The following is a 20,565-nucleotide window of genomic DNA, read 5'->3' as shown; positions in this document are numbered from 1 at the left end:
AATCCCGATGGATGCTGCGAGCCCACCGCCCCTTCCCGGCGGGATCCGGGCGGGAGCGGCCGCGCCTCCCCCGGGAGCTGCGGGATGGGGGTGCAGCCGCGGGGATGCGGCCATCGCGGGGCTCCCACCGCGGTTCTGCGCTCGGGGGTGGCTCGGGGGGGCCCCGCGGAGCCGCCGCAGCCCCGGGCGAGCGCAGGGCCCCGCGGGCCGCTGGAAAGTAGGTCGTGGCTGCGCTGGCGTGGCCGCCCCGTCCTACATATGGAAATCGGGGCTATTTCTGGCCGCTCCGGACGGGCTCGGCGCTGTCCCCGCTCCGGCCTCCCCGCGGGGCCCCGCCCCGGGCGCAGCCCCGCTCCCACCCCGCTGGATGCTTTGGGATGGAGCTGCGGGGTTGTTCCCGGTGATTCCTGCGCCCCTCCTCTCCTGGCATGGGTGACTCCATCCCAGCCTGCGGATCCCACCCCGCTTCCCAGTGTTCGGGGGTTAATTCCGCATGGAAAAACCCTTCTCCGGCTGCACGAGCGGAGCCGGGGGCTTGTCCAGGCTCCTCAGCCCACCCCATCCCGGGGCTGGGTCTCCCTCCACGGCTTCGCCCCGAGCCCACCCCCGGATTGCTCCCATCCCCTCCCTCCAGGCTGGAGTCCAGCTGCGAATTGTGGATTCGGCAGCATCTTAATCAACCCCGCTTTCCATTTCCATGGCAACGCCGAGGAAGGTGGGCAGGAGCTCCTTCCTGTTGCACACGCAAACACCGGGTCCTGCTGCTGGGGCAAAGAAAGCTCCTCCCCGGACGGGATGATCCTGACGGAACGCCAGGAGCAGAGGGAAAAGGGCTGCTTGGGGTTTTCCCCAGTTTCGAGTCCTGCCTGCGTGGAGGGGGAGCGGGTGTTGATCTGGATGTGCCTGCAAGAGTCTCTAATTTTATTCCTGATTTATCATTATTAATTAGGTTCCTTAGCTGTGCTCAGCACCAGAAGGGGTTTTGGGAGGTCTCCGGTAACGGGACCGTTTTAGGGGCAGGAGGGTGAGGGTTGGTTTTAGGGCAGTGACAGCTCTGGCCTCTCCCTGCTGCTTAAACGTGGCCTGGACGTGTCACCCCCACATTCCCGGGGTTTAATGAGTTTGAGGGGAGCTGGGAAAGGGAGCAAAGGAGGCTCAGGGGGGCCCTTGTGGCTCTGCACAAGTCCCTGACAGGAGGGGGCAGCCGGGGGGGTCGGGCTCTGCTGGCAGGGAACAGGGACAGGAGGAGAGGGAACGGCCTCAAGCGGCACCCTGGGAGGTTAAGTTGGATATCAGGGAAAATTTCCTAATGGAAAAGTTTGTCAGGCCCTGGCAGAGCTGCCCAGGGAGGTTTGGAAGAATTTAAGGAATGTGGCACTTGGGGACAAAGGTGAGCAGTGACCACCCAGTGCTGGGTTAATGTTGGACACCACGGGCTGAGGGGGATTTTCCAACATCGATGATTCCAGGAGCCCATTGCTGTGTGACCTGGATGGGCCTGGATGCTTCCTGCATCCCTCAAAATGAGAGAAAAACCCTTTTTGTGCAAATTTTGCAACTCTTCCAGGTGGATTCGGGGCTGAGACGATGCCTTTGGGGTCCCCGAATCCGAGGATATGATGGGGGCAGCCAGGGGGGATTTCCAGGCTGCTCCATCAGGAGCAGTTCAGGAAGCAGATTCCCACTCGTGGGATTGGTGGGGTTTGCCCAAAACACCCCAAAATCTGCTAAAGCAGAGGGGAGCCCCAGCTCTGCGGGCCCTGCTGCCCCACCCTCCCTGCAGGGACAGGACATGGCCCCTCCGCCTGCTCCAGAGCCCCTTTTCCATGTGGAAAAATCCCCAAATCGTGACAATCCCTTTGTTCCTGGGGCTCGGGGCTGGGGGAGGTCTCGGGTCCCCCCAAACTGCAGCACGAGGAGAGGCTGGGGAAACCGAGGCAGCGGCTGTGGGGGGAGAGGAGCTGTCGGGGAGGAAGGATTTGGGGGAAAGGGAACCATTTGTAGGGCTGCAGGATGTTCCCTTCAGGAAATCTGCCCCTGGATCCCCCCTCTCCTTTCCCAGCCCATCCCTGGGGGGCTCAGCCTTCCCCTCGCCACCTTAATGACCGCAATTAACGATCCCAGCAAATGAAGTGGCGTTTAAGGGGGGAAATAAAACGGGGGAAAGCCCAGGATTGCTTTCTGCGCTCGTTAAGAGGCTTTTTACTCCCGCAGCTGCCTCTGCTGCGGTGCCGGGGGAGCGTCCCCTGGCACGGTGACAGCGCCCTGGCTCTCCAAAGCCACCCCCAGCTCCCACGGGGATTCCTTTGGGAGTGATCCCGGTTTTTCCTGAGTCTCCTTAGGGGGGAAAAGCGGTGCCGGTGCATCCAAGACGGCGCGCAGCGGGACAGCTCAGCCCGAGCTGGCGTCGCCGTGCGGGGAGGTGGCACCGTGGTGGCACCCCCGGAGCCGGGGGATTTCTGCTCCCGAGTCACCGCGGCTGCTCCGGCCCCGACGGAAAAGCAGGAGAGGTTTGGGGCCGGCTCGTGGTCCCCGGGCTGTGTCCCCCTGTCCCCGGATCACCCCGTGGCGCTCATCCCGTCCCCGCCGGGCCCTGGGGGGTTCAGCCCTGGCTGTTCCCATGGGAAAACTCATGGAAAAGGGATTGGAGGAGGTTTCCCCGTCCCGGCTCCACCGGGGCTGATTTCCCCGGCCCCAGCGGCGTTTCCAGCTGAAACCTTTCCCTCCACAAACACCATGAGATCATTTTCCTCTCCCCGCCGCACAATGCGGCATTGTCCTGCCCATTCCGCTGGAAATCAAACCGGGAATGTGAGCCGAGGCACCCTGACCCCCTCCCCAGCGCCCGAGGAGCCGGGATGGGGCTCCCCAAACATCCCAAAGCCTTTTTGGGAAGGGTTTTGCACTGGGAGAGGCCGGGATCCGTGGCGTCACAGGGATCCAAGGGCTGAGAATTCCTGCTGGAATCTCAGCGCCGGGATCGGCTGAGCCTGGGAGGGCTGGGAGGGCTGGGGCTGCGCTCGGCTGGCTGTGAAAAACGGGAATTGCGCTTTTCCTCGCCTTTTCATTGTTCGGCACGGGGCTCTCATCGGAGCGGGCAGGAACAGCCGGGATCGGCTCTGGGGGAGATTTGGAAGCGGCTGGAATGAGGCGTCGGGTCCGAGGGGGGGGGGACACGAAAGTCCCTTGTTTTTGTGGAGCTGTGGCAGTGCCCCAGGCCAGGCTGGATGGGGCTTGGAGCAGCCTGGCACAGTGGGAGGTGTCCCTGCCATGGCAGGGGTGGCACTGGGTGGGATTTAAGGTCCCTTCCAACCCCAGCCATTCCAGGATTCCACGATCCCAAGGTGCAGGTTGGTGGGATACTCCTGGGCTGGTGGGATTTAAACCTAGACTGGACCATGCTGAGGGTTTTATGCGGCTCCTTCAGGCGTGGAGCTGCTTTTCCTGCTTTTCCTTGGAATTTTGTGGCCCTGGCTCCCAGCCTCGTGCCAGCAGCACCCGACCAGCTCTGCAAATGCATCCGGGGCGGCGGCCTGGGGGTGCTCCTGTGCTTCCTGTGGATCTTTCCTTTGGTTTTCTTGTGCCATTCCACAGGGAGGGGAGGATAAAACCCCCAGGAGCATCCAGAGCTGTCACAGGCCCCACCCCACTCCGTCCCCCTCCAAAGCTCCGGGTTTCTGTCCCCTGGTGTGGGACTCCTCCCCCTGTGGATTTCCCCATCCCCAGCTGCCTTCCCGGAGGCTCCAGCTCCTCCTCGCCCACACGGGCGGGATTAGGGTCCCCGGAGCCATCTGGACCCCGCAGGAGCAGCCCCTGCTCTGCCCCGGGAGCCCGGAGAGGATCCTGCAGTGGGAACTGCATCCATGCGGGAACGTCCCCCCACAGGGAGAATCCCCCTCAGAGGCTCCCCGTGTCCCCAGACGGGCTGGCTTGGGGGACACTCCTTGTTTTGGGGTCGCTGGGGTGGCAGGGGTGGGTTGCAGCTTCAAGGGCTGAGTTTGGAGCCAGGTGCGTCCATATTTATGGGAACAGAGGGAAAATATCCCAAGGGCATCCCCCAGCCATGTTTTGGGAAGGTTTGGGCTGGACCCACCTGTTGTGGTTGGGATTAGGATGAAGGATCCCAGAATGTCTTGGCTGGGAAGGGGATTTAGGGATCATCCAGTTCCAACCCCGACATCTCCCACTGTGCCAGGCTGCTCCCAGCCTGGCCTTGGGCACTGCCAGGGATCCAGGGGCAGCCCCAGCTGCTCTGGCAATTCCATGCCAGCCCCTGCCCACCCTGCCAGGTGCTCCCGATATCCCATCCCTCCTTGGCAGTGGGAAGCCATCCCATGGGAACAGGGGGAGCGCTCCCTGCTCTCGGTTGGGATCCCGGGGAAGATTCCCTTTGCTGGGAACCTCTCCCAGGTGCCACCTCGGCTCCTGGTGGCTCCGCGTCGCTGCCGTCACCGTCTGAGCGGTGCCATAATTCCCTGTAATCCCTGGAAGCGGCTCCTGCCTCACCTGGTGGCCGGCACTCACCGGAGGGTCAGCGCCAGCGCCGGGCCCGCAATCGGATTAGGGGATAAACGGAGGGGACAGGAGGGACAGAGGGACAGGAGGGACAGAGGGACAGGAGGGACAGAGGGACAGGAGGGACAGAGGGACAGAGGGACAGGAGGGACAGAGGGACAGGAGGGACAGAGGGGACAGAAGGACAGGATGGACAGAGGGACAGAGGAACAGAGGGACAGGATGGACAGAGGGACAGAGGGACCGAGGGAGCTGCTGGTGCCTGGCGCTGGGGAGCTGAGCCGCGGGGGTTTGGCTGTCAGAGGCTGGGGTGCCCTGGGGACAGCGGTGTCACCCTGGGGGCCAGGGCGGCCTTTGCCCGCCGGGGACGTTCCCGGTGTTCCGGGGCTGGTGACGGATGGCACTGGAGATGCTTTTTGTGGTGGGGGGAGTTCACTCCTGGCATCCAGAGGGAGGATTGTCCTGGAGGATTGTCCTGGAGGATTGTCCTGGAGGATTGTCCTGGAGGATTGTCCTGGGGGGTTCTCCTGGGGGGTTTCAGAACGATCACCCCGTGGATGTTGTACAGACAGGGAGCATCACCCCAAACGGGATGTGACACCAGCGGGGCTGCTCCCTGCTTCTGCAGCCAGGCCCCGATGGGGTTTTGGGGCCGGGGAGAGCAGATCCATGAGCCCTTTTCAGACATTCCCACTCCCAGGCTGGGCTGGGACCCCAAATCCACATTTTGAGTGCAGCCCGGTGTGGAAAACGCTTTATTTTGGGATAATTGTAGAGGAGTGCAGGGGACAAAAAAAGCCCTTTATTTTGGGTAGTTTTAGGACAGCGCAGGGCACAGCTTCGCCTCCTCCCCAAAAAGAGACGGATCTGTGCCCTGGGGTTTGTCCTGCCTGGTGTTCCCGCACCTCCCCCATCCTGGGATTGATGCTGCCTCCAAAACCCGGGAATGCCACGTGTGGGAACGAGTCCCAGAGGTCCGTGATAGGAGCTGCTAAAAATAGGGGATTTATCCACAGGCACGTGGATTGTGCTTTTTGGGAAGTGGGCGGGACGGAGCTGGGGTGGGCACGAGCTCTGGGTGCAACAGGGGAGGTTTTGGGGGGGTTTTGAGGTTTCCGAGGCTTTTGGGGGGTTTTGGCGTTTTGGGGGGGTTTTGAGGTTTTGGGGGGTTTGGGTTTTTTCGGGTTTTTGGGGGTTTTGAGGTTTTCGGGGGTTTTGGGCTGCTGATGTTTGTAGGGAAGAGCCGAGGAGATTCCCGCTCATTCCACAGGTGATTCCTGGTGAAGATGGTGCAGAGGTGACACGGCCCAGCCGGGATTTGCTCCGTGACTCAGTTTCCCCTGGGTGACAAGCAGGTGCTGCCGAGGGTTAGAAATTCCTGGGAAAACCCTGCTGGTCAGACAGGGATTGCTCAGCCCCTCCAGCGGATCCCGCTGCCTCCCACCCCGGCCTGTGGGGATTTTGGCATTTCAGCCTCCCCAGGTTTTCTTACACCCTAAAATTCCATGAAATCCGGAGCCCCGAGGTTTCCTGCGCCCTCCCCCCGGCCTGCCGGCTCTGGGTAATCCCTCCCCGTCACATCCCTAATCCTCGCCCTGTCCCTCGCTGAACTGGCACCGGCAGCTTGGGATGAGCCTGGCAGGGGCCGCTGCGGGATGAGAAGCGGTGCCAGCCCGGCTGCCAGGGCTGGAAGCGCCACCAGGACGAGAAAATGATCCTGGATTCAGAGAATCTGGGAGCCGGGACTGCTGGAGCATCCCCGGGCTCCAGGAAGGGCTTTGCCCCTGTGGGGTGACAGAGCCCTGGGACAGCGGAGTCGCCTTCCCTGGAGACATCCAGGGGCTGCAGGGACACAGTCCCGGGCGATGTCCCCAGGAGGGTGGGACTGGGGGACCTCCGGCTCCCTCCCAGCCTGTCCCAGTTTGTGTTTCCCACCTGGAATTTGGGCGCTCAGGTCCGTGGGACCTCAGTCCCTTCCCCATCCCAACGTTTTGATCTCCATCCCCAGGCGATGGTGCCATTCCCGAGGCTGCCGGAGCTCCAGCAGCGTTTGGGATGCACAGGGTGGGATTTTGGGGTGTCCGTGTGGGGCCAGGGGTTGGGATTGGTGATCCTTAGGGTCCCTCCCAGCTCAGGATATTCTGTGATTCCATGAATCCCTGTCTGAGCATCCCAAAAGCTTCCCTGGGTGTCCCACTGTCCCCACAGGCAGGAAAAGGCCCGAGGTGACCCGGACAGCCAAGGCGGGGCTGTTCCCTCTGCTCACCGACCGCATCCCACGGCATTCCCGGCCTCATTCCCGGTGCCGGCTGGGCTCCACGATTTGAGGGAATATTTTAGGGCGAAACCACCACCACCCCTGCGAACGCCCCAGGAGGAAGGGGCAGGTTTTTTAAGCCTAAATTCTCGCTCTTAATTAATTTCCTTTTCCAAACGAAGCAGCCGCCGGGTGAGCTGGGACCTCGGAGAAATCCGTGCTGCTGGGGGTGGTTTTTCCGTGCGGAGCCGCGGCAGCCGGAGGATTTGAGGGGAGGCCGTGGGGAGAGGCCGGATCTTTTATTGGAGCAACGGCTGCGGTTGGGGAAAAAGCTCCAAAGCAGATAAAGCTTTTGGGCTCCTTATTCAGGTCCTAAATAGCAACAGCTCAGGCGGATCCCTGGGTTTATTTTAATCAATTTTAGATCTGAAAGCAGCAACAACAACAAAAAAAAGGAAACCAGCTGGTGAGCTGGAGGGGGTTTGTTTTTTTCCCTTTCTTGGGGTTTTTTTTCTTTTTTTTCCTTTTTTTTTGTTTTGTTTGGATTTGTTTTCCCGGGAGCCCCGTGTGCGGCTGGGTGGGCTGGGCAGGGCTGCCTCAGTCCCGGACACCTCGAATTTGGGGTTTTCTCACCTGTCCAGGTGAGGCTGCGTGAGGTGGAGGCCAGCACGGCTGGATCCTCTCCCGGATTATTCCAGGCTCCGGGAAAACGCTGCCCAGCCGCTTTCCAGACTCAGTTCCCCACCCCCCCCGGATGTCAGGGATGCTCCCACTCCTGCATGGACACGAACATGGGACTGTCCTGCTTTTGTGGGATTTTTTTTGGTTTTTGAGGGGGTTTTTGTGTTTTTTTTGTGGGTTTTGGGGGGGTCTTTTTGTGGGTTTTTTGTGGGTTTTTTGTTTTGTTTGGTTTGGGGTTTTTTTGCTTTTGTTTTGGTTTTGTGGGGGTTTTTTTGGGTTTTTTTGTTTCTTTTTTTGTTTGTTTCTTTTCTTGTTTGTTTCTTTTTTTTGTTGTTCTTTTGAGTATTTTTAGTATTGTTTTGGCTTTTTTTAAATTTTTTTTGTCTGTCTGTTTGTTTGGGGGTTTTTTTGTTTGTTTTGCTTTTTCTTTGGCTGGCTGGGTTGGTTTTTTTTTAAATCCCTGGCAGCAGCAAACTCGGAGAGAGCTCCATAAATATTCCATCAACTCCTTCCAGCGCAGCCTCCTTCCCACACCCCTCCCGGCCATCGAGGGAAAACCTGGAAATGCTTCCCACTCACCCCAAACCCCTCCAAATCCCCCATTCGCCTCCCAGGATCAGCGGGACCACGGGATGGGATCGCTCTTCCCTCATTTTAGGGTTGGGGGCCTCGAGCGCTTTTATTTCCCGGGTAAGCCGAGCTCTGCCGGGCCGGGCTCTGTAACCCGAGCTGGGCCAGGCTCAGGTCAGCGCTCCGAGCTGAGCCCGGACTTTTCCTTTCATCTGGAAACCTGAGCGCTTCCAGGCGGGGATCCCTCGGGAATCAGAGCTGGAATGACCCCGGGGCTGAGGGCTGCAATAAATAACACCGAAAAATCGAGATTTTCGCTTCCCTGAATTAAATTTAAGGAAATAAAAAAAAAAAAAAAAGAGGGAAAAGGATGGAAAAATATGGATGGAGACATGGCTGGGATCTGTGGAGAAACAGATCGAGAGGCCTGGAGTGGATTTTTTTGGGAAGTTTTGCGACAAAAAACAGCAGCTCGTGGCCCAAAAAACAAATTTTCAAGGAAAATTCACCTTTAAAATCAAAATATTGAGGGGCTGCAACCGCCAGGAATCTTTTTTGAGAGCTCTCCAGGCCCAGGGAAAGAATTCCAATAAAAACAGGGAATTATTTTTGAGAAAGGAATATTTGGGTGTTAACTGAGAAATGGGAACGGAAATGTGGGATTTTAATGGGCAAATTCCTTGTCGTGGCCTCAACTCACACGGGATAAAAAGAAAAAATGGGCTCCTCTTGTCGAAAAAGGGTGGGAAAGGGGCAAAAAATGGGAAAAGGAGGATAAAGAGAGACCCTCTGTCCTGCACAGAGGAAGAATTCCTGGTTTTTAGTACTTCGAATCATGGTGGGAAGTTTATTCCAGACAATTCCAGCTGTCCCAGCACTCCCAGGACATCAAAAAACCCCGGAATTTTCACAAATTCTGGAGCCACGCCATGCAGGGAAAAGGGTTTTGGGTTTGGGTTTTATTTCGTTTTTATTTTGGTGGTATTTTTTAGGGTTTTTTTTTTTTGTGTGTTTTTTTGTGGGGTTTTTTGGGTTGTTTTGGTTTGGTTTTTGGGGGTTTTTTGGTTTTTTTTACGGTTTCTTGGGATTTTTTTGGGTGGGATGTTTGGTGGGTATTATTTTGGTTTTTTGGGCATGTTGTTTTGGCTGTGTTTGTTTTGGTTTGGCGGGGTTTTTTGTTGTTGTTTTTTTAGTTTGTTTTGTGGTTTTCGATGGTTTTAGTTTTCTTTTAATTTCACTTTTATTTGCCTTTATCCCCCATCAGCTCGGAGTCCTGAACACCCCACGGCGAGATGGGGCCGTGTTTGTTTTCAAATTTAATTTTAATTTGCATTTACGCCCAGCTTTGTGCTGAGTCCCTCTGGGCAGGCTGGAGCCGTGGGAGATTTTTATTTCAATTTTCATTTTTATTTGCCTTTATCCCGCTTTTTGTGCTGAGGGCGAGGTGGGGCTGCCAAAGGAGGACTGATTCCATTTCCAGCTGAATAATTCCAGCTGAGGGCAGATAAATCCAGGTTTGGATCTCTTTGTGCACGGACCAGAAAGAGAAAATTCCATTTTTTTCCCTTAATTTGAGCTCCAGGGGGAGTGGGAAATCCTGACCTGCTCCCAAGCACCTCTGAGGGTGGATTTTCCAGCTGGAAAATGCAGGTTAAAGGAATTTTGTGCTGCTGGAACACGGAGAACCCGGGAATTCCAAGCGGGGAGGGAGCGGGATTGGGTTTCCCCACTCCGGCGGAGAACAAGGGCACCACTGTCCAGGGCATCCAACCATCCCTGCTCCAGTTTTTCCTTCCTTTTTCCTGCTGCTGGGGTTGGAAGGGAAAACTGAGCCCGGAGAGAGGATTTTTCCATGGAGTTCCTTGGCATCGGTGTTTCCCTGGCTGTAGGAGGGGAAAAAATGGGATCCTCTTGGCAAAAATGGTGGAAAATGGGCAAAAAAGTGGTGGAAAGGAGCAAAAAGTGGTGGAAAATGGGCAAAAAACAGTGGAAAAGGGGCAAAAAGTGGCGGAGAATGGGGGAAAATGGTGGAAAGGGGGGAAATGGTGGAAAGGGGGGAAAATGGTGGAAAAGGGCAAAAAGTGGTGGAAAATGGACAAATAATGGTGGAGAATGGGATAAAATGGTGGAAAATGGACAAATAATGGTGGAAAGGGGCAAAAAGTGGTGGAAAATGGGCAAAAATGGTAGAGAATGGGCAAAACTGGTGGAAAGTGGGCAAAAAATGATGGAAAATGGACAAATAATGGTGGAGAATGGGCAAAAAATGGTGGAGAATCAGGGGGAAATGGTGGAAAGGGGGGAAAATGGTGGAAAAGGGCAAAAAGTGGTGGAAAATGGACAAATAATGGTGGAAAATGGGCAAATAATGGTGGAAAATGGGCAAAAACTGGTGGAGAATGGGGGAAAATGCTGGAAAGGAGGGAAAATGGTGGAAAACGGGCAAAAAGTGATGGAAAAGGGCAAAAATGGCGTAAAGCGGCAAAAAATGGTGGAAAATGGGCAAAAATGGTGGAGAATGGGCAAAACTGGTGGAAAGTGGGCAAAAAATGATGGAAAACGGGCAAAAAGTGGTGGAAAATGGGCAAAAAGTGGTGGAAAATGGACAAATAATGGTGTAAAATGGGCAAAAATGGTGGCAAGTGGGCAAAAGATGGGAAATGGGCAAAAAGTGGTGGAAAATGGGCAAATAATGGTGGAGAATGGGCAAAAAATGGTGAAAAGGGGCAAAAAATGGAGGAAAAAATGGTGGAAAGGGGGCAAAAATGGTGGAAAAGGGGCTAAAAATGCTCCTTCCCGATGCGAGGCTGGGAGAGGGAATATTTCCCGTCCCTCGGGAGCTGCGGGAAGCGCAGGGTGCTCTTGGGTGACCCGAGCTGTGTCATCAGCCCAACCATCTGTCCGGAGATTTGGGCGCTCCCAGGAGCTCCAGCTGTCACCAAAACCCTCCCGGATCTCAGCGGGGCTGGGTTTGGGAGGCTGCAATTCCCGGGATCCATCCCGAGGGATCGGCCGCTCCTCGGGGATGGAGGAAAAACCCTCAGGAGGGCAAATGTTCATTTTCACCTTCCTGTGATGGGCAGCGGGTGGGGGAGGGCTGAAAATGCCCCGAAAAATGGGAATAATTCGTTCAGATCCCAGAAAAATCCTCTCAGGGCTAATTTTGGGATTAATCAGGATACAGGAGGCTGCTCCCCAGCAAGTTCTTCCCCACAGCTCCTCCTCCTCAGGTTCATTTTATGGGATAATAAATTTTTCTGGGAGTCCAAAACTTCCCATGGAGCCCCTCAGGTGGGGCTTAAAAGCTCTGGGATTTGGGGGATTTTTTGTTTCTGGTTTCGAGGCTTTCAGGTGCAAATTTCAGGGGGTTTCTTCCCACTCAGGAGGGCTGGAAATGAGGTTTTTTTCCTCTGTCTCTTTGCTGGGAAGAGCCAAGAGATTCTGGAGCCTGGAATTGAGGGGATGCAAGAAAAATGAGAAATAAAGATTAAAAAAAAAGGGGAGAATACGGAAAAAACCAATTGAAAAAGGGAAACAGGGGCACATCCAACCCCAGGAATATCTGGGGGAAAGGGAGAGCAGGGAAACGTGGAGGAGATGTGGATGTCCCTGGGAAAACTGTCCCCAGCACTTCTGGGAGAGGAGCTGCTCCCTGTTCCCGGATTATTTGCGGATCTTTTATGGGTAAACCGAGGCACGGGGTGATTTGTTTCCCCCCAGCCGTGTCCAGAGCTCCCTCTGAACTCTGAATTCCAAAAAATTCAATTAAAAAACCACTCAAAAGATGTTTTTCTTGGCCAAACTCCTTCTCCACGGCCCAGGTAGGGAGCACGGGACAGGATTCCCTCGGCGGGGTGGGGTGAGCGCTCCTGGAGGAGCTGGAAGCAAAACAGGGAATGTGGGAATCCCAAAATCCCAACCAGCAGCAGCCTGGAGCTGTCGGAAGGTGTTCAGCAGTCAGCGCCCATCCCTGCGCCAAGCACTCCTGGAAAACAAGTGGATCTATAGAAAAAATTCCAATTTTGGAGTTCTTTGGGAAGCGGAGTCGGGGGGAGCTGAGGGAGCTCTGGGATGAGCCTGGTGGAAGGTGAGAAAAGCCCGGGCTGGTTTTTCGTGTTAAACTGCAATAGGATTATGGAGCAGAGCAAATTAAATCAATTCCTTAATGAGGGAGGGGTGGAACTCCAGCTGGGCTGGCGGCTGAGAGGGCCGGGAAGGAGGGAGTGGATGGAACAGAGGCAGCACCGGGTGGAGCCGCCCGTGGATGGGGTCTGGGGGCTGCGGGCAGCCTACGGGCAGGGCTGGATCCTCCGGGATCGGCTGCGGCGTCGTGGCAATGAGCAATCCCACGGGAATTAACGGGCATGGAGCTGGGAATCCTCAGGATGGGGAAGGATGGGCCTGGCCAGAGCGGGGGCAGAGCTGGGGGCGCCTCTGCCCAAGATCTGCCCATCCCAGCCCGGGATCCAGCTGGGTTTGTCCATCCCTGTCTCCAGATTCCCCCGTGGATTAGCAGGATGCTCTCCATAGGGGGATCAAGGATTCCAAAGGTTTGGGGTGTCCTGGCCAGGTAGAGCAGGGACTGGAGTGGGGCAGAGCTGGGGGTGCCCCATCCCAAACTCTGCCCGTCCCTGCCTGGGACCAGGCTGGATTTGTCCATCCCGTCCATTGTCCCCATGGATCAGCGGGATGCTCTCCACAGGAGAGGAGCTTTGGGATGTCTTGGCCAGGTAGAGCAGCGGGGTAGAGGTGAGGGGCTGGATACGATTCACGCCAGGAAATTCCTGATTTTTCCTGCCAGCCCTGGCTCAGGGATATTTACTGTGGAGTGGGGTGGGATCTGGCACTGATCCATGGGAGAACTGGGATGAAAAATGGCAATCCAGGGAGGAGGAGGAGGAAGAGATGGAGCTTGATCCGGAGTACCCGGAGCTGGAGTTTCGCTCTGTTCCCTGAGGGATGATGACGCTCAGGAGCGTCCATGTCCCTTTCTGGGATGTGCCTGGCTCCTCTCGCTGGCAGTGGAGAATCCATAGGAATCCGGGATAATTGCAGCTCCTCTGTCGACGTTAATGATTATTTTCCTTGCAGAGAATAAGTGGCCAATTAAATCCAAATGCGCCGAGCTTTGGGCAGCTCTTAATTGGGAGTTTAATTAAAGCAAGGAACAAAGAAGGGACACAAACCAAGGGGCTGGTGCTGGCTGAGCTCGTGTCACATTTTGGGAGTGGGATCTCCACTGGGATGAGTATCCACGCCCCTTTTCCAGCATCCTGCATCCCAAATTCCAACTCATCCTCTGGGCTTTGCCTTGGGAATCTCCATCCCAAGCAGCTCTGGTGGTCCTGGATCCCACGGTGGTCTGTTCCCAGATTCCTGCCCGGAGCAGCTTTCCAGCAGATTTATTTTTAACTCCCAGCCTTGGATCGGGGACTGGAAATTCAGCGATGTTTTGGAGTGGGAAAAGAATCGTGGAGTCTTTTAAGGTCCAGAAATGTTTTCGTTCCAGCTTTTTGCGCAGGGCCTTGTTATTCCAGCTGTTTATAGGATCCCTAAGCCATATGCTGGGATGAGTTATTGAGGGTTTCCATAAAAAGCACCAGAAAAGGACTTCTGAGGGGTGAACAATTGAAAATATCCCATGGAAAATATGGAAAGAATCAACATTTCCCCGTGATGTACTCTCAGTGTGGAAGTGTCTTCCTGAAGAAAGAATCTTTGTGCTCCTGATGCATTCCTGCCCTGGCTGTCATTCCAAGCTTTCCAACGTGCCCAGACCCAGCATTTCCCTGGCAGCAGCAGCCTGGGATGCTGCTGATCCATTGGCTCCATCCTGGCTGGGTCGCTCTCCTTCCACCCCATCCTGTCCCAGTGGTGCTTGGAGTTGCTGGAATGGGATTTGGGCTTCCCAGAGTTTCTCTGGATTTGGGCTTCCCAGAGTTTCTCTGGATCTGGACTTCCCAGAGCTCTCTGGGGCTGGAATCCAAACAGATTTTGGCTTTTTGGTTTTGCTGTTCATTTTGGAAGTGGGATGGGCAGGGAATGGGATGCAGAGATGGGAACCTGGACCCGGCACCACGGGATGGGGATCTGTGGGATGGGAAATGGGTCCTTGTGTCCCTTGCACAGCCCCGTGCCGCTCTCCAGGCACTTTCACCCTGATTCCATCTCCCTTCCCCTCTCTCCCTGTTGGGATGTGGAGCTGGCTGCTTCCCTGTGTCCCTGCTGACCCCCCGTTTCCCTGCCTTGGCCCCAGCCCACATCCCAGATATTCCAGAGGCTGCTGGATGGGCACAGACCTTCCTATCACGGGACAAAATCGCCTCCATCCCCAGCTCGCCCTTCCAGGTCTTCTCCCAGCAGGAAGCTCCTCATCTCCAACCCCTGGTGGTTCCAGGGGCTGTGGGATGAGCGGGCTCCTCAGGATGCCAGGCTGGGCTTGGAATGGGATCGTGGAATTCCGTGTTTTCCTGGGATTCATCACCCTGGAGGTGCTCGTGGATGCTGCCAGTGAACCTGGCACGTGCCAAGGAAAGGACTTGGCCACCTGGATTTGTCGCCTCAGCTGGAGCTCCGGGCACAACCCAAACCTGGCTCCCAGCTGCCTCAGGAACCGCCACATTCCAGAGCCGAATCCTGATTTCCTTTCTGATTCCCTCAAGGAAAAAACTGCCGAGCTTCTGCTGGCAGCCAGGAGGGCTGGAACAGCCCCGGGCTGGGGTGTCCCTGTCACCTCCCGCCTGGAGCAGATCCCTCCCGGTCAGGGCTGCTGGAGCTGGGGGTGCTGCTCCCACCCTCCTCAAAATCCATGGATGGAAGCCTGGAACTGACTGGGGATTCTCCCCCAGCCTGGATTCTCCCGCAGGAGCTGGAGCTGCCTCCTCTCCCCTGTCCCCCACCTTATCCCGCCCCACAGCCGCACTCCGCTGTCCCCACCCTGGCAATGAGCCCCATCCCTGGACTGGAGCTGGAGGAGATGGAAGGAGCCCCCATCCCCGGATTTGAGCTGCAGGACACCACCCGTGGCTCCAGCGGGATGCGTCGCCATGGAGGAGGCGTTGCCATGGCGATCGTTGCCGTGGCGATGGCGACCGGGCGCAGCAGGGCCTGAGAGCATCCCGGGGAGGTTCCCGGCCTCTCCCGGTGCTCCAAGATGGATGGATTTCCCATGCTTCCCTCCCCCCGAGGCGAAACACTCGGCACTGAGAGCTTTTACCACGGCAGCGCGTTTTGGGTTCTGGTTTGGGGCAGATTTAGGGAATTTTAATTCTGTGGAGTGGAAATGCCCTCAATAAATGAAACACCCTGATCCTCCCCGCCTGGGGAAGGAGGGATGGACAGGGAATTTGGGAAGCCCCGAACCAGCCAGTCCCTGTCCCCCAGGGTGTGTTCAGAGATGCAGAGGCGTCTGTAGGAACATCCTGGTGCCACACGTGGCGCTTCCATTCCCATTCCCTGCTCCAGGCCTGGAGCCGGGAGTCTGGAATGGCCTCATCTGGTTCCAATTTCAGGAGGAGCAGAGGGAGCGGGGCCATGTGGCTCCCATCAGGGAGAGGCTCTGCAGGTCACACAGGGAGAATCCCACCCTCGGGAATGGGGATGGGCTGGGGAGCCCCGGGCTCTCCTCATTTCCTGGGGAGCCTCGATGTTTTTGGTGTGAAAACACCAAAGGGCAAATGAGAGTGATTCCAAATATTTCTTCCTGCATCCCCTCAGTCCTTGGGTTTTTTCCTTGCCTTCCCATTACTTTTGGCCTGCCTCATACCAGAGGGCCGTGCAGTTCCCAAATCCCTGCAGATTTATTCTGGGGGATCACCAACTCCAGCGAGCTGCTGGTGAGTGGCTGCTGGGAATCCAGGACGGTGCCTCAGCTCGGGGGCAGAGGCTGAATATTCCCAGAGATTTGGGCAGCGCGTGGGGTGTTGGAGACCGGCAGGATACATCCAGCGGCTGCTGGGAAGAGCTGTAGCAGCTCCAGCCAGACGCAGCTCAGACACTCAAAAACCCAACTCCCCCTGCCCTTCCCAAGCCGATGGATTCTCTCCCCTGATGGGAGAAGGGATGTGAGGACAAAACACAAGTTAAATCCCCAATTTCTCTGTCTGACTGTCCAAAACTCCGTCCTGCTCCAAGCTGCAGCGAAAACAAAGAAACCCCGAGCTGTTTTCAGGAGGTAAAATGCGACGGGGACCCTTCAAGGCCTTGATTTGAAACTGAAGCTCGAACCCGGCTCGTTACATCTCGAAACATCCGCTGCGATCTCGCCGATCAAAGCCGCCTTGTTTGCCTTGTAATGAGGTGCCAAAGCGTTTCCTTGCAACACCGACAGGAGACACTTTGATCTGAAAACGAGATGTTTAAGAGCCGTGCTAGCGAGGGCTCCCCGCGATTTCGCAGCTCTGGGAAGCAGGGGAATATTTGAAGTCTGGCGTTGTTTCCTCTCGAGGCTTCCCAGGCTGTGGCAGCTGATGAGGTGTTGCTGTCACACCGGAGCCAGGAAAAACAGCAGGGAAATCATCCCCAGCCAGCTGGAGAACCAAACTGAGCCTTGTTCTGACAGCTTGCAGAGGGAGTTGTTGGGTTTTCCCAAAAAAGAGGGCTTTTTGCCCGTGGGAAATGTTGGAGTCGATGTGAGCTCGCTCTGAGCTGTTTTGGGGGAAAACACCGTGATTCTGGGTGGTTCAGCTGGAGGTTGTTGGTGCTGCCGCTGCCTTGGTCTGGCTTTTCCTGTGCCTCGTCCCACGAGGGGGGTCTGGGGTGTCACCCCGGTGGGGCTGGAGCCGCTCACGTGTCCCTCCGGTCGCAGGCTCAGCGCTGGCGCAATGAGAACTACGAGCGGCCCGTGGACCTGGAGGGCTCCGGGGACGACGAGCCCTTCGGAGAAGATGAGCTGGACGACGTCTACTCCGGCTCTGGCTCGGGCTGTGAGTAACTGGGGGGGCCTGGGGAGGGTCCCTGGCTGGCTGTGGGGTTTTGGGGTTCCTGGGAAGGGTTGCTGGATGGGTGTGGGGTTGGGGGGCTGCAGAGGGGATGTGAGGGAGGGAATTGCCCTTTATCCATCTCTGGAGTTGTCCTCTGAGACAAAAGCACCGGGAGCTGTCCCAAAGGTTGGGCTCCAGTGCCTCCATGTCCCAGTTCAGCCTCTGGCCCTACTGGGCAGGACCAGCCCTTCCACAGACCGCAGAGAGGGCTTTGGCCACCACACGGGGCCAGCCCTTGGTTTCTGCCAAGCCTGGAGCCATCCAGGCTCCCGGATTTTGGGCTGATGTCAGGGAAATTCAGCAGCAGCGGTTTCACTTCTCCCTTGCCTCCCCATTTCAGATTTCGAGCCGGAGCTGGGGCTGGACACGGCCGTGAGCCTGACCACGGACACGCTGGTGACGCTGCCCACCACAGCGGCCGTGCTGCCCGTCACGGCCGCCCAGCCTGTGGCAACGCCGCTGGAGCCGTCCCCCACGCCCCAGGAAACCACCCCCGGGCAGGCAACCAGCGCCTTCCTCATCCCCAGGACCACGGAGGCACCAGTGGTGCCCAGCTGGAAAGTGACCACCACCAGCACCACAGCCAGCGAGTCCCCGACCACCACCACCACCACCACCTCGGCCACCACCACCATCGCTACCACCACCACCACCTCGGCCACCACGACCACCAGCAGCACCACGGTGGCCACAGCTACACCCACCACCATCCGGAGGTTCCTGCCCCCCTTGGCCACCAAGGCGGCCACCACCCGGGCCACCACCCTGGAGACACCCACCACGCCTGTCCCCGAAAGCAGCACCCCGACAGAGGTGGCCACGTCACGCCTTGTCCCCAGCAGCACGGCCAGGCCCAGGGCCCTGCCAAAGCCCAGCACCTCGAGGACTGCAGAGCTCCCTGAGAAAAGCACGGCCCTGCCGCCCGCTGCCACCACGCTGCCGCCCACAGAGGCCCCCCAGGTAGGAGCCGGAGCCCTTCTCACCTGCAGGGGCTCCTGGGCTCCGTGGGAAGCCAAGTGGAGGCCACGGGAAGCTTTTGGTGTCCATCCATCCTTGGCCACAGGAAGCCTTTGGCCTCCATCCATCCTTGGCCACAGGAAGCCTTTGGTGTCCATCCCTCTTGACCAGTGGCTCTGAGGGACATTGAGGCAGGCTGGGCTCTTCCAGAGTGGAAATCTGGGAGCTGGGAAGGAGATGGAAGTGGGGGTTTAGCCGGGGCATGGGGACGAGCTCATGGGGACACAAATGTCACAAATGCCGGTGACACGGGCACTGCCTTCTCCAGAGCGGCTTCCCCTGGCAGGAGGGGAGTGGTGTCGCATCCCACGGGGACACCACGGCTTTCCTCAGGGTTTGGTGTCATTCCTCAGGGTTTGGTGTCATTCCTCGGCGTTTGGTGTCATTCCTCGGCGTTTGGTGTCATTTCCGAGCTCCCAGCCCTGGCTGGGAGTCCCAAACTCTCCTCAGTTATGGCTTGATGGTGCATTTCCAGCCCGTCAGGTGTTCTGAGCAGGGATTTCATCTCCATCTCGAGCTCAGAGCCCCTCGGGGGCCCTTTGCAGCCGATTTGAGTGAAAGGTGGAGTGATTTGTCTAAACTGCTCTCTCTTTTCCGCCTGCAAATGCACGCTCCGAGCGCTCGGGGCTCTCGCTGACCTCCAATTAATCCCTGTCACAAACGCGGCCGCTGTGGGAAGCGCTGAGCCGTGTGCTGGCCCCGGGGCAGCGGGACATAGAGAGGGCTCCCACTCCCACCCCCACCCCAGCTCCCGGCCCATCCTGAACCCCAGCTCATCCCGAATCCCGGCTCATCCCGAACCCTGACCCATCCCGAATCCCGGCTCATCCCGAACCCTGGCTCATCCCGAACCCTGGCCCATCCTGAACCCCCGCCCATCCTGAACCCTGGCTCATCCCGAATCCCGGCCCATCCTGAATCCCAGCTCATCCCGAACCCTCACCCATCCTGAACCCAGGGACAGCAAGGACAGCAGGGAGCGGGGCTGGCTCCGTGTCCTGGGTGACAAGGACACATCCTTCTGCTCCTGCCCTGTGCAGCTGGAAGGGAGGAAAGGAACAGGGAAGGACCCCCTGGAGCTCATCCAAAGGCACCAACTCTTCCTGCTGCTGTGCTGGTGTGACACCAGCGTTGTGTCACCTCCACAAGGACGTTGTGTCACTTGGTGTTAGGAGGGAGCTGTGACATCCAACCTGCGCTCTGGGGACAGAGAGCCCAAAAAAGGGTCTGGGATGGGATGTTGGGAAGAAATTCTTCCCTGTGAGGGTGGAGGGTCTGGGGTGGGATCTCTCTGGGAGAAGCTACTGGGAACAGGTCCTGGGATGGGGACAGAGAATGGCCCAGCTCAGCCGTGGTGGCCTCAGCCATTTGGTGACCATCAAGCTGCGGGGCTGTGTTGTCACTGCAGTACAACCTCAGTGGCACAGGGAAGGGACACCCCAATGTTACCCCCACGTCCCCCACCCTGTCCTCCCTGCGGACACCCTTTGGTCCTTGTCCCCTTCTCCATCTCGTCCTTTCTCCCAGATGGAGCCGGGGGAGGTGACGACAGTCCCCGACAACGAGCTGGAGGTCCCGGCCAGCAGCGGCCCCAGTGGGGACTTTGAGATCCGGGAGGAGGAGGAGACGACTCGTCCCAGCCTCAGGAACGAGGTGGTGGCCGTGGTGACGCTGCCGGCGGGGCCGGGGCCCGGCAGGAACGTGGAGACAGGGCTGATGGACAACACGATAGACTCGGGGAACTCAGCTGCTCAGCTGCCCCAGAAAAACATCCTGGAGAGAAAAGAGGTGTTGATAGGTGAGATATGGGGCCGGGGTTTGGGGGGGAGGGTTTGGGGCCACAGGGAGCTGGGCTGTGCCAGGAGAGGGGACAGTCCTGGGAAGGGCATTGGGATAACCCACACCCACCTCCCAGAATTGCTCCGTGGGGTATCCCAGGGCTCTCCATGCCTTTGCCAGGAATGCTGTGCACAATTTGCTTCCCCTGAGATGGATTTCCAGGAAAAAAATTAAGGATTTTAGTGCAATGATGTGCTGTGGTCACGGCTCAACTTCCAGCACTGCTTCCAAACTTCCAAAGCCCGAAACCAGGCTGGAATCCCAAATGAATGATCTCCTCAAAGTGGAGTAGTGCCAAGCCTGGGATAACCCACACCCACCTCCCAAAATTGCTCCCTGGCTGTGCCAGGGGTCCCAAGGTCTCCATGCCTTTGCCGGGAATGTTGTGCACAATTTGCTTGTGCTGGGCTGGATTTCCAGGATAAAAATGGGATTTTTTTCCTGGAAATCCAAAGCTGTGCTGCGGTGACCCAGCCACCACTGAGAGGCTGCTCCCAAACTTCCAAAGCACAAAACCCGGCTGGAATCCCAAATGATCCCCCCAGACTCTGTGCTGGAAGCTGGGGGTGACACTGAGGGACGGGGGTGGCACTGAGGGACGGGGGTGGCACTGAGGGACGGGGGTGACACTGAGGGCAGGGGAGGGGAGGGGGCGGCACTGGGGGCAGGGGAGGGCGCTGGGGGCAGGGGGGAGCACGGCGGGCC

The 20,565-nt window shown here is 57.5% G+C and overlaps 2 protein-coding genes across 2 annotated transcripts in view; both read left to right on the top strand.

The window, feature by feature from the left end:
• Positions 1–20,565, top strand: part of SDC3 (syndecan 3) — a 33,167-nt gene that overhangs the window by 11,693 nt on the left and 909 nt on the right. The window contains exons 2-4 of the mRNA XM_042019880.1: positions 16,830–16,947; positions 17,345–17,964; positions 19,549–19,819. Of these exons, the coding sequence (XP_041875814.1) occupies positions 16,830–16,947; positions 17,345–17,964; positions 19,549–19,819 (1,009 nt within the window). The remainder of the gene's footprint in view (positions 1–16,829; positions 16,948–17,344; positions 17,965–19,548; positions 19,820–20,565) is intronic.
• Positions 10,739–16,818, top strand: LOC121660510. The gene has a single exon (XM_042019881.1). The coding sequence runs from the start codon at positions 13,753–13,755 to the stop codon at positions 14,851–14,853; it is 1,101 nt and encodes a 366-aa protein (XP_041875815.1). The 5' UTR covers positions 10,739–13,752; the 3' UTR covers positions 14,854–16,818.

The sequence above is a fragment of the Corvus kubaryi genome, unplaced genomic scaffold, assembly GCF_017639235.1.
Source record: "Corvus kubaryi isolate FWS band 111438036 unplaced genomic scaffold, C.kubaryi_AGA036_p1.0 36356, whole genome shotgun sequence".
Taxonomy (NCBI): Eukaryota; Metazoa; Chordata; class Aves; order Passeriformes; family Corvidae; genus Corvus; species Corvus kubaryi.
The sequence above is the reverse complement of the archived record's forward strand: the minus strand, read 5'-3'. Positions and strand labels throughout refer to the sequence as shown.